Here is a 12,018-nt window from a genome sequence, read left to right on the forward strand (position 1 = left end):
ACCATAGGAATATACTTTGAAATTTACAAATAAAAATTACATATATTAGTATTCCTAGCAATTAACACAGGAAAAAAATGTATAAAATAAAAAAGTAAACTATGGCATCTATATATGATAAAATATAATGCAGCCATAAAAAGGATACTGAAAGGAAGTACTGTTATATTAAAAAACAACGGATGAATCTTGAAAGCATTATGGTAAGGAGCCAGACATAAAATGCCACATAGTGTATGATTCCACTTATAAGAACTGTCAGAATAGGTAAATCCAAAGAGACAGAAAGCAGATCATAGTGGCAGCTGCCAGAGAATGGGTACATGTTTCTTTTTAGGGTGATGGAAATGTTCTGGAACTAGACAGTAGTAATGGTAACAAAAATATAGTAAATAAACTAAAAGCCACTGAACCGTACGTACACTTTAAGATGGTGAATCATATCTCAAAAAAAATAAATTAAAAATTAACTTAAAAAGAGTATTAAAACTTTTAGAGATACAGGACAATGATCACAATATGTTCAGTGAAAAAAGCAAACTATAAAATTATACTCACAGTCCTATCTCAATACTAACAAAATAACAGAGAAAAGAAATCAGATTATCCATACTAATATATATAATCTTTCTGAAGGGCAACTCTGCAGTATGCATCAAAAATATTAAAATCTACTTATACATATTATTTCATCAAAAAATCCCATTTTAGAAATGTATCATGGACATGAACAAATATTCAGCTGCCAAGGATTTCATTAAGGGTCAAACAGATAAAATTAAAGAAAACCTCAATACCAACAGAGTATACCTAGATGGTAAAATATCCTGCAGAGTTTAAATGCTATAGAACAATATTTTATGAGTCATTCGACAATCTCAGACACATGAAATAGGGGGAAAATAATAATGATGTGTTAAATTTAACAAGAAAACCTGGGGTCCAATGCATGTATTCATATAATCAATTGAAAAGGATCAAATGAAAAGACAAACTGACCCTAAGAAAAAGATTTTTAAAAATCATCCAAACTAAGGAATAAAGAACAAAAACACAACCTCCTTTACCTAAAACATGAAGAAAAAAAACCAAGATGAGAAGATAAATATCAAGTTACTTCCTACAGGCATATTTTCTCAAAGTCCCCAAGATGAAGGCTAGTAAACAGTCAACGTGCCCATGAGTCCATGCCACTCCAAATGTTCAAAGAAAACAACCTGTCAAAACTTGTTTTTGAGCCTGCCAGCTCAGGTCATAATCTGTGCTAACAGCTCAGAGCCAGGAGCCTGCTTCAAATTCTGTGTCTCAGTCTCCCTCTGCCCCTCCCCTGCTCATGCTCTCTCTCTCTCTCTCTTTCTCTCAAAAATAAACATGAAAAAAAATTAAAAAAAAAAAAACTTGATTTGGATTTCTGTGTAAACTTAAGGTCCATACTGAAAGTATCCTAAATTAGTATATTAAGATCCTTTTAGTGCACTACATTTCATAGTTTTCCTTATATTCTTAAATTCCTTTTCATCATTAAAATTCTATCAGGTTAAGCTGGAGACCCAATATATAAACAAACTATTAAATTTATAAAACTGGTACCTCCCATACAGTGATTGACACATATGAGGTGCTGAATAAATGTTTTTTGAAAGAAAATACATGAATGACAGCTCTACAACTCTGCCTTATAGCTATTCTATGATTCCTATGCTCAAATGTTTCTCAGAGGACAGTTCAGATGGTGGCACAGGAGGATCCTGAACTCACTACCTCCCCTGGTCAAAACAAATATGAAACTATATATAGAATAATTCCCTCAAAAAAAAAGCCCTGAAAACTGAATGAACAGAGCCTCCACAAGGAGGGACTAAGAGGAATCAAAGTGGCAGAGACCTCCTCCCCCCCCCCCCCCAGAGGGGGGGAAAAAACCCACACCACAACACAGCAATCCACAGACAGGAAAGAATTTCAAAAACATGGAACTTCTTCCTGAGGAGTGAAGGGTTGGAGGTCCACACAGGTACTCCAACCTCTAGATCCTGCACAAGAGAGAAGAGAGCCCCAAAGCCAGACTTGGAAAACAGAGATTACATCCAGGAAAACCATAGAGCTACAGGGAACAGAGAACCTGCTCTTAGAGGGCTCATGCTGCTCAGACAGGCAGGCAATTGCTAAGACACACTCTAGAGACAGAAAACACCGTCAGGGGCCCTTTTGAAGATCACATTCTACTTTGCTAGTGCTGATGCTAGCAGGTGCCATCTTGGAACTCTCAATCTAACATGCTAATGCTGCTGGCACCCCACTGAAAGCCTCACCCACTGGCCGAGTCCTAGAACAGGGAGGTATACGTAGCTCACACAGAAAATGCCTCTTGAGCATGTGGCTCTGGTGATGAGGAGGGAGTGCACTTCTGGGCCCCATAGGACATCTCCTATATAAAACCACTCCTTTAAGATCCGGAGAGAGGTAGCCAATTTGCTCAACACATAGAAACAGAGTCAGACAAAATGAGGAAACACAGAAATATATTCCAAATAAAAGAACAAAACAGGCGCCTGGGTGGCTCAGTCAGTTGAGTGCCCAACTTCAGCTCAGGTCATGATCTCACAGTTCATGGGTTCAAGTCCCGTGTCAGGCTCTGTGCTGACAGCTTGCTCAGAGCCTGGAGGCTGCTTCAGATACTGTGTCTCCTCTCTCTGCCCCTTCCCGACTCATGCACTGTCTCACTCTGTCTCTCAAAAATAAAGAAATGTAAAAAAAAAAAAAACAAAAAACTTAAAAAAAAGAACAAAACAAAACCTCAACAAAAGCTTTGAATGAAACAGAAGTTATCTTAAACAGAGTTCAAAGTCAATGGGCATAAAGATGCTCATCAAACTCAGAAGAATGGATAAAGTGTAAGACAGTACTACTGTTCAAAAGTGTAAGACAGTACTAATCAAAGCTGAAACATGCAACAAATGAAACAAAAAAGACAGAGGGAATCAAAAAGCATATTAGATGATAAAGAAGAACAGAAAGTGACCTGGAAGATAAGGTACTGTAAATCACCACCATCAGAACAACAAAAAGAAAAAAGAACTTTTAAAAATGAGGATAGTTTAAGGGACCTCCAAGATATCAAATGTACTAATATTCACATTCTAGGGGTTCCAGAATGAGAAAAGTAGAAAAAACAGGCAAGAAAACTTATTTGAAAGAATAATGGCTGAATATTTCCCTAAGGAAGGAAACAGACATTCAGGTCCAGGAAGCAAAGAAAAACCCAAATAAAGAGATCCATACCATTGCACATTGATAATTAAAATATCAAAAGTTAAAGATAAAGAGAGAAACTTACAGAAAGTGAAAAACAACTAGTTATATACAAGGAAACTCTCATAACGCTATCAGCTGATTTTTCAGCAAAAAGCCTGCAGACCAGAAGGGAGTGACATGATATATTCAATGTGCTGAAAGGAAAACTTACAACCAAGAATATGCTATCCAGCACAGTTATCATTCAGGATTGACAGGGAGGTAAGAGTTTCCCAGACAAGATAAAGTTAACAGAGTTCATCAACACTTGCCAGATCCCAAAAGAAACATTAAAAGGATTCTTTAAGTAGAAATAAAAGGCCATGACTAGAAATAAGGAAATATATGAAAGAAAAAAATCTCACTGGTAAAAGCAATTACATAATAAAGGTAGGGAGTGGATCAACCACTTATAATGCTAGTATGAAAGCTAGTATGAAAGCTAAAAGACAACAGTAGTAAAAACAACTATAACTACAATAATTAGTTAAGGGATATATAAAATAAAATGACACAATATATGATGCCAGAAACATAAAACACTGGTGGCAAGGCAGAGTATGCATTCATTAACATATTCTAAGTGACCATCAACTTAAAATAGACCACTATATATATAGGTTACATGTGAAACTCATAGTAACCATAACCAAAAACCTTATTAATAGATACACAAAAAATAAAGCAAAGAGAAGCTAAACCTAACACTGAAGAAAGGCATCAAACTACAGGGAAAGAGAGCAAGGGAAGAAGACAGGGAAGAACTATAAAAATAACCAGAAAACAATGAACAAAATGGCAATTAAGTACATACCTATCAATAGTTACTTTAAATGTTAATGGAACAAATTCTCCAATCAAAAGGTACCTGTACGTTTTGAACAGATAAAAGAACAAGGACCATTTATATGCTGCTTACTTGACACTCACTGTAGATCTAAAGATAAAAAAGGATGAAAGTGATGGAATAAAAAAAGGTATTCCATTCAAATGGAAATGAAAACTGGATACCAATACTTTTATCAGACAAAACAGACTTTAAAACAAACACCATAACAGAAGATAAACAGGGGTATTGCACAATGAAAAGGAGGTCAATCCAACAGAAGGATATAACATTTGTAAATATTTATGTACCCAACAAGAAAGTACCTAGATATATAAAGCAAATATTAACAGACATAAAAGGAAAAGTTGAGAGCAACACAATAATAGTGGGGGACTTTAACTCCCCACTTACACCTATGGATAGATCATCCAGATAGAAAAATCAACAAGGAAACACTGGCCTTAATACATTAGACCAAATGGACTTAATAAATATATACAAAACATTACATAAAAAAGCAGAACATACATTCTTTTCAAGTGCACACAAAAAATTCCCCAGGACAGATGGCATGTTAGGCCACAGAAATCTCAATAAATTTAAGAAGACTGAAGTCCTAGAAGGCACCTTTTCCAACGACAACAGCACGAAACTAGAAATCAATTACAAGAAGAAAATCGGAGGTGTGCCTGGGTGGCTAAGTTGGTTAAGATCCAACTTGGGTTCAGGTCATGATCTCGTGGTCTGTGGGTTCAAGCCCTGCATTGGGCTCTGTGCTGACAGCTCAGAGCCTGGAGCCTGCTTCTGATCTTGTGTCTCCCTCTCTCTCTGCCCCTCCCCTGCTCGTTCTCTCGTTCTCTCTCTCAAAAATAAGTATTAAAAAAAAAAAAAAAAGAAAACCTGAAAAAATAAACGTGTGGAATTAAACGTGTTAAAAAAAAAAAAAACAAAAAACAATGAGTCAACAAAGAAATCAAAGAAAAAAAGAAAAAAATACTGGGACAATGAAAATGGAAACACAATATTCCAAAATCTTTGGGATAAAACAAAAGCAGTTCTAAGACAGAAGTTCACAGCAATAAAGGCTTACCTCAAAAAACAAGAGAAACCTCAAATATTCTACACCTAACGGAACTAGAAAAAGGAGAACAAAGCCCAAAGTTAACAGAAGGAAGGAAATAATAAAGATCAAAACAGAAATAAATGCACTAGAGATTAAAAAAAAAAAACAAAAAACAGAAAAGATCAATGGAACAAAGAGCTGGTTATTTGAAAATATAAACAAAATTGATAAGCCTTTTGCCAGACTCATCCAAAAAAAAAAAAAAAAAAAACCTTTTGCCAGACCCATCCAGAAAATATCCCAAACAGAACTAAGAAATGAAAGAGAAATTACAATTGGTAGCATTGAAATACAAAGGACCCTAAGAGATGATTATTGAACAATTATATGCCAACAAATTGGACAACTCAGAAGAAATTCATAAATTCCTAGAAACATAAAATCTTCCAAGACTGAATCATGAAGAAAGAGAAAATCTGAATAGACTGATTATTAGCAATGAAGTTTAATCAGGAATCAAACAACTCCCAACAAAAAAAGTTCAGGAGCAGACAGCTTCAAAGCTAAATTCTACCAAACATTCAAAGAGTTAATTGCCATTCCCTTCTCAAATTATTCCATAAAACTGAAGAGGATGGAATGTTTCCATACTCATTTTACAAAGCCACCATTACCCTGAAACCAGACAAAGGCACTAACAAAAAAATTACAGGCCAATATCCCTGATAAACACAGATACAAAACTCCTCAACAAATGATTAGCAAAACGAATTCAACATTACATTAAAATGAATATACACCATAATCAAGTGGGATTTATTCTACAGACACAAGATGGTTTAACATCTGTAAATCAAACAAGATACATCACATTAACAAAATGAAGGATGAAAATCTTATGATTGGGCAGGAAGCCTGGGTGGCTCAGTTTGTTAAACATCTGACTTTTGATTTCAGCTCAGGTTATAACCTCACAGTTCTGAGATTGAGCCCGCATCAGGGTCCATGCCCAGCCTGGAGCCTGCTTAAGATGCTCTCTCCCTCTCCCTCTGTCCTTCCCCTCTCACACATACTCTCTCTCACACTCTTTCTTAAAAAAAAAAAAAAAAAAAAAAAAGAAAGAAAACATCATATGATCGATCATCTCAATAGATGCAGAAAAAAACATCTGACAAAATTCAACATCCATTAATGGTAAAAACTCTCAACACAGTGGGTAACATACCTCAACAAAATAAAAGCCATATAAGACAAAACCTTTGCAAACATCACACTCAAAAGTGAAAAGCTGAAAGACTGCCCTCTAAGATGGAGGAAGTCCTAGCCAGGGCAATTAGGCAAGGAGGGGAAAAAAATGTGGCATTCAAACTGGAAAGCAGCAGCAAAACTGTCATTAAGTGTAGATGACCTGATATTGTATCCAGAAAATCCTAAAGACTCCACCAAAAAACTATTAAAACCAATAAATGAACTCAGTAAAGTTGTATGATAATATAAAGAAATCTGTTGTTTATATATATTAGTAACAACTATCTGAAAGTTATTAAGAAAACAAATCTATTTACAACTGCATAAAAAAACAAATCAAAACCCTAGGAATAAAGGCTTAGGAATAAAATTTACCAATGAGGGGAAAAACTTGTACAGTGAAAATTACAAGACACTGATGAAAGCAACTGAATACAAATAAATGGAAAGATGTACCATGCTCATGAATCAGAAGAATTAGTATTATTAAAATGTCCATACTACCCAAAGCAATCTACAGATTCAATGCAATCTCTATCAAAACCCCAACAGTATTTTTCACAGAACCAGAATACCACTACTATAAAATAGTACTAAAATTCCTACGTAACCAGAAAAGGCCCCAATTCGCAAAAGGAATTGTGAAAAAGAACAAAACTGTACATATCATGTTCCCTGATTTTAAACTGTACACAAACTATAATAATCAAAACAGTTTGGTAGTACAAAAACCAGACACATAGATCATCTTAACACAACAGGGAGTCCAGAAATAAATGCATGCTTTACGGTCAATTAATCTACAACAAAGAAGGCAAGAATATACAATGTGGAAAGGACAGTCTCTTCAATAAATGGAAAACTGGACAGCTACATGTACAAAAACGAATCTGGACTATCTTCTTACACCATACACAAAAATAAACTCAAAATGGATTAAACGCTTAAATTAAGACCTGAACCCATAAAATTCCTGAAAGAAAACAATTAGTAAACTATTTGGTATCAGTCTCAGCAGTATTTTTTCGATCTGTCTTCCCAGGCAAGGACTGCAAAAGCAAAAATAAACAAATGAGATGACACCAAAGAGGACACCTTCTTCATAGCAAAGGAAATCAACAGAACTAAACAGCAACCTACTGAAGGTATGGTTGAAAGGATATTACCAATAAGGGTTTAACATCCAAAATACATAAAGGACTCATTCAACTCAGTATCCAAAAAAATCGTATTAAAAAGGCAGAGGACCTACATAGACATTTCTTCAAAGAAGACCTATAGATGGCCAACAGGCACATGAAAAGATGTTCAGTATCACTCATCATGAGTGAAATACAAATCAAAACCACAATGAGATAACATCTCATACCTGTCAGAATGGCTACTATCAAAAAGACAAGAAATAAAAAATGTTGGCAACAATGTGGAGAAAAGGGAACCCTCATGCACTGTTGGTGGAAACATAAATTGGTGCAGAAACTGTGGAAAACATTATGAAGGGTCCTCAAAAAATTAAAAATAGGAACTACCATATGATCCAGTAATACCACTTCTGGCTATTTACCCAAAGGAAAAAACCCACTAATTTGAAAAAATACACGCACCCCTATGTTCACTGCAGCATTACTTATAATAACCAAGATAAGGAAGCAACCTATCGGGGGACACTGATAGATGAATGGATAAAAAAAGATGTGGAGAGATTGTCTGTGTGTATACACATATGTATATAAACAAATAATGGAATATTATTCAGACATAATAAAGAATGAAGTCTGGCCATTTGCAACAACATGAGTGGATCTAGAGGGTTTAATGCTAAGTGAAATAAGCCAGACAGAGAAAGGTAAATACCCTACGATTTTACTTATATGTGAAATCTAAAAAGCAAAGCACACAGCTTTTCAATATCTTGCTCTTAATATGAGCAACCAAGAACCATCCTGCATTTGAGGAAAACCACCATAAGCAAGAGACTAAGAAAAACCAATAAAAAATTACGCTGGAGGAAACAGAGATAATTTAAGACCCTTTTTTTTTTAATTTTTCATTTTTATTTAAGATGATAATACATCCATAAAACAAGAAAAAAAATATGAAAAAAAGGAAAACTACAGGATCAAAAAGATTCCCTGGAAATTAAAAAATGATGGCAGAAACAAAAATTCGATACCAAATACAAAATAAAATTGAGGGGGCGCCTGGGTGGCTCAGTCAGTTAAACGTCTGACTTCAGCTCAGGTCACGATCTCGCGGTCTGTGAGTTTGAGCCCCGTGTCGGGCTCTGGGCTGATGGCTCAGAGCCTGGAGCCTGCTTCGGATTCTGTGTCTCCCTCTCTCTCTGCCCCTCCCCCATTCATGCTCTGTCTCTCTCTGTCTCAAAAATAAATAAACGTTAAAAAAAATTAAAAAAAAAAAAAAAAATTGAGGGCATTTTTTTTTTTTTAATTTTTTTTTTTTTAACGTCTATTTATTTTTGAGACAGAGAGAGCACGAGCATTAATGGGGGAGGGTCAGAGAGAGGGAGACACAGAATCCGAAACAGGCTCCAGGCTCTGAGCCGTCAGCACAGAGCCCGACGCGGGGCCCGAACTCAGGGACCGCGAGATCGTGACCTGAGCCGAAGTTGGATGCTTAACCGACCGAGCCACCCAGGCGCCCCGAATTGAGGGCATTTCTAAGAAAACGTATCAAAAAAGGAAAACAGATAGAAAATGGGAGAAAAAATAAAGCAACTTAAGTGGATGTATACAGGATGTCCAAAATCTAATAAGAATTTCAAAAAGAGAAAATAAAACAAAATGAAAGAGATTAATGAAGAAAAATATAAAAGATAAGAGTCTATACATTCAAAGGTCCATTTACTGTTTTAGCACAATGAATGGAAAAGATCCATACAAATACTTACTATGAAATTTCAGAACTCCAAAGCTAAAGAAAAAGCCCAAAAGTCTCCCAAGAAAAAATTTTAAAAGTTATCCAAAAGGACACAGAACTACATCAGGTTTCTCACCAGTAGCACGAAACACTAGAAAACAATGAATCAATGCCTTCAGTATTTTTAGGGAAAAATAGGTTCAACCTAGATTTTTATATTTACCCACACTATCAATCAAATGTGACAAGAGAATAAATACATTTTCAGAATGCAAGGATTCAGAAAAATCACCTCCTATAGTGGTGAGGAAGATGAGGTGTCTGGTAAATTAAAAAACAGCTCCCCTAAAGATGTCTACATCCTAATTCCTGGAATATGTTACCTGACAGCTGTAGATGTGATTAATTCAAAGATTTTCAGATACAAACATTATCCTGTACTATGTGAGTGGGCCCGGTATAATCATAAGAATACTTGTAAGAGAGACACAAAAAGTGATGTGACAATGGAAACAGAAAGACTGGAAGATCTTACACTACTAGTTTTGAAGATAAAAGGATGACGTCACGAGTCGAGTCAAGCTATGCAGGTAGCATTAAGAAGCTAGAAAATATAAAGGAAAGAGATTCTCCCCTATAGTATCTGGAGGAATGCAACCTTGCTAATACCTTCATTTTAGGACTTCTGATCTCTAGAACTGTAAGAATAAATGTTCATTATTTAAGCCACTAAGTGTATGCTAATTTGTTACAGCAGCCATAGTAAACCAATACAAAACACCACGTAGAAACAGAGACCACTTAAGAACCAAGACAGGCAAAGCACACCAACAATCAGCAGAACCCACACGTATGAGACAACCATCTTGAATATTCCAGCCCAGTCCCAGCATCAGCTGAATAAAGCTGCACAAGTGCCCCAGCTGATACAACATGGGGTAGAACTGCCTAGTCAATACAAAAAAACGTAACGATAACGATGACGACGATGATGATGGTATGATGTGAGAGTAAGAGGCACCAGATTTACCATCCCACCTGAAACAAAAGTGGACAACCCATGTGAACTAGTGATTTCCACACACTGGACATCAAGGAGCACAGAACAGTAATCCCTGAAACAGGGGACGCAAAGGATGCGAGCCCTATTAACTGTCCCAGCTTACTGTCTGGAGAGTTTCTAGACTATGATGCAGAGTGGGGCAGGGTACCCAGACGAAGCCTGAATACAGTTTAAAGGCATAAAATGGGAGTGATGGGAGACAGCTCCCTAGAAAGCTATGTGATAAATCCATTATTTGGGAATGCCCCCACCATCCAACCTCCTCTTAAACCAGAACACAGTCCAGAGCCTTACAACACCTTTCAGAAGACTTGTTCTGGCATCAGCACTACCTACACCTATTCCAATGGTCTCCTTTCTTGACCGGTTGTTTACTGTATCTATCTCACTGCCTCATATGATACCCCTTCTTTTATGCCTATCATTGCATAAATCACAACATGTAGTAGTTTAAAATCAATGTGAAAATATTTGGAAAGAAATCAAGATATCTGCAAACAGGGATTTACAAAAGACTAGGATCATTATGTAAGAGCAGTAGTTGGCCTGGGCATGTGCTTCAGAGTAAGTGGTAAGTGCAAATGTGGCACAATTACATAATGACAAACAGTGCAGCCTGAAGAGCTGTCACAGAGTACCACCTACAGGACACAAATGGGAAAACAGCCCTACCTTTGCTCTATCAGACCAACCAAAGGACTGCACTGTCACATCTAATCGTTTCATCAACATCCGCCGGCGGCATTCATATTCACAGGAAAGAGCTTCATTGATTCTTTCTAGTTGTTCCTAAAGAATTCAGAAACAAAAATCATAAACTTTACACTCTGTATACACAGAAATTTGAAAACTGTGGTCAATACCTCCTGATTCGAAAGATACTGTGCCTCGTAACCATTTTCTGATCCCATGAAACTTTATGGTAAATTTTTTTTAATAATAAAGAGTATCTGAGAGAACATTTATGATATTCAGAAATGCTAAACATATGAATTAAACTCTACAACTGAGAGACTTTACCTCATCTTCAATCAAGCGTTTTAAGTAAAACATCTACTTGCTAAGTGGTCTGGACCAATAAGGAAAGAAAATGCCAAAAATTTCCACCTTGTTGGCTTTTGAGCTACTATCTTTTTCTAATCACAACTATGCTAACATACTGGGTGCTATCTATACTCTTGGACAATTTATAATCTGAAATGCCAGGACCTATTACTCTAGGATGTCAATCCATTTTAATTCTCTAAAGTAATAAAGGTATGCTACCCATTGTAAAATCTAGGTGTCCACTAATAAAATTAAGTCATATTCACTAATTTAATTACATAAAGCGAATAAAGCAAGGTATTTTACCGCCTGTTCCAGATTTAAATCAATTTTCAGCAGTGGTTTTCCCACATGATTTTTCTGGACTTTTGAGAGAATATCCTTCACCTAAAAGTAAACATAAAAGATTGTGAAAAAGTATATCCCTAATTTAAAACATTATCCTTAAAATGCTGTTTTGAATGCTGAATAAGTGAAATGTTAAAGTAAAATAAATGAAATATACCTTCACATACTAGGAAAGAATATCAGCACAGTGCAGAGTATCTTCTTTTCCAGAATAAGAAATAATGTATATAGACGACTAAAGAAGTAGCTACT

General features: G+C 35.9%; 1 protein-coding gene across 2 annotated transcripts in view; it reads right to left on the reverse strand.

Annotated features, from left to right (window-relative positions):
• Positions 1-12,018, reverse strand: part of FAM98B (family with sequence similarity 98 member B) — a 39,790-nt gene that overhangs the window by 8,316 nt on the left and 19,456 nt on the right. For both annotated transcript variants that reach the window (XR_009606068.3, XM_060618987.3), the window contains exons 5-6: positions 11,725-11,805; positions 11,044-11,160 (exon numbers count right to left, since the gene is read on the reverse strand). Coding sequence is in view for 1 of the 2 variants with exons in the window: in XM_060618987.3 (XP_060474970.1) it covers positions 11,044-11,160; positions 11,725-11,805 (198 nt within the window). In the remaining variant the exon portion in view is untranslated. The remainder of the gene's footprint in view (positions 1-11,043; positions 11,161-11,724; positions 11,806-12,018) is intronic.

Source organism: Panthera onca, chromosome B3 (genome assembly GCF_046562875.1).
Source record: "Panthera onca isolate mPanOnc1 chromosome B3, mPanOnc1 haplotype 2, whole genome shotgun sequence".
NCBI lineage: Eukaryota > Metazoa > Chordata > Mammalia > Carnivora > Felidae > Panthera > Panthera onca.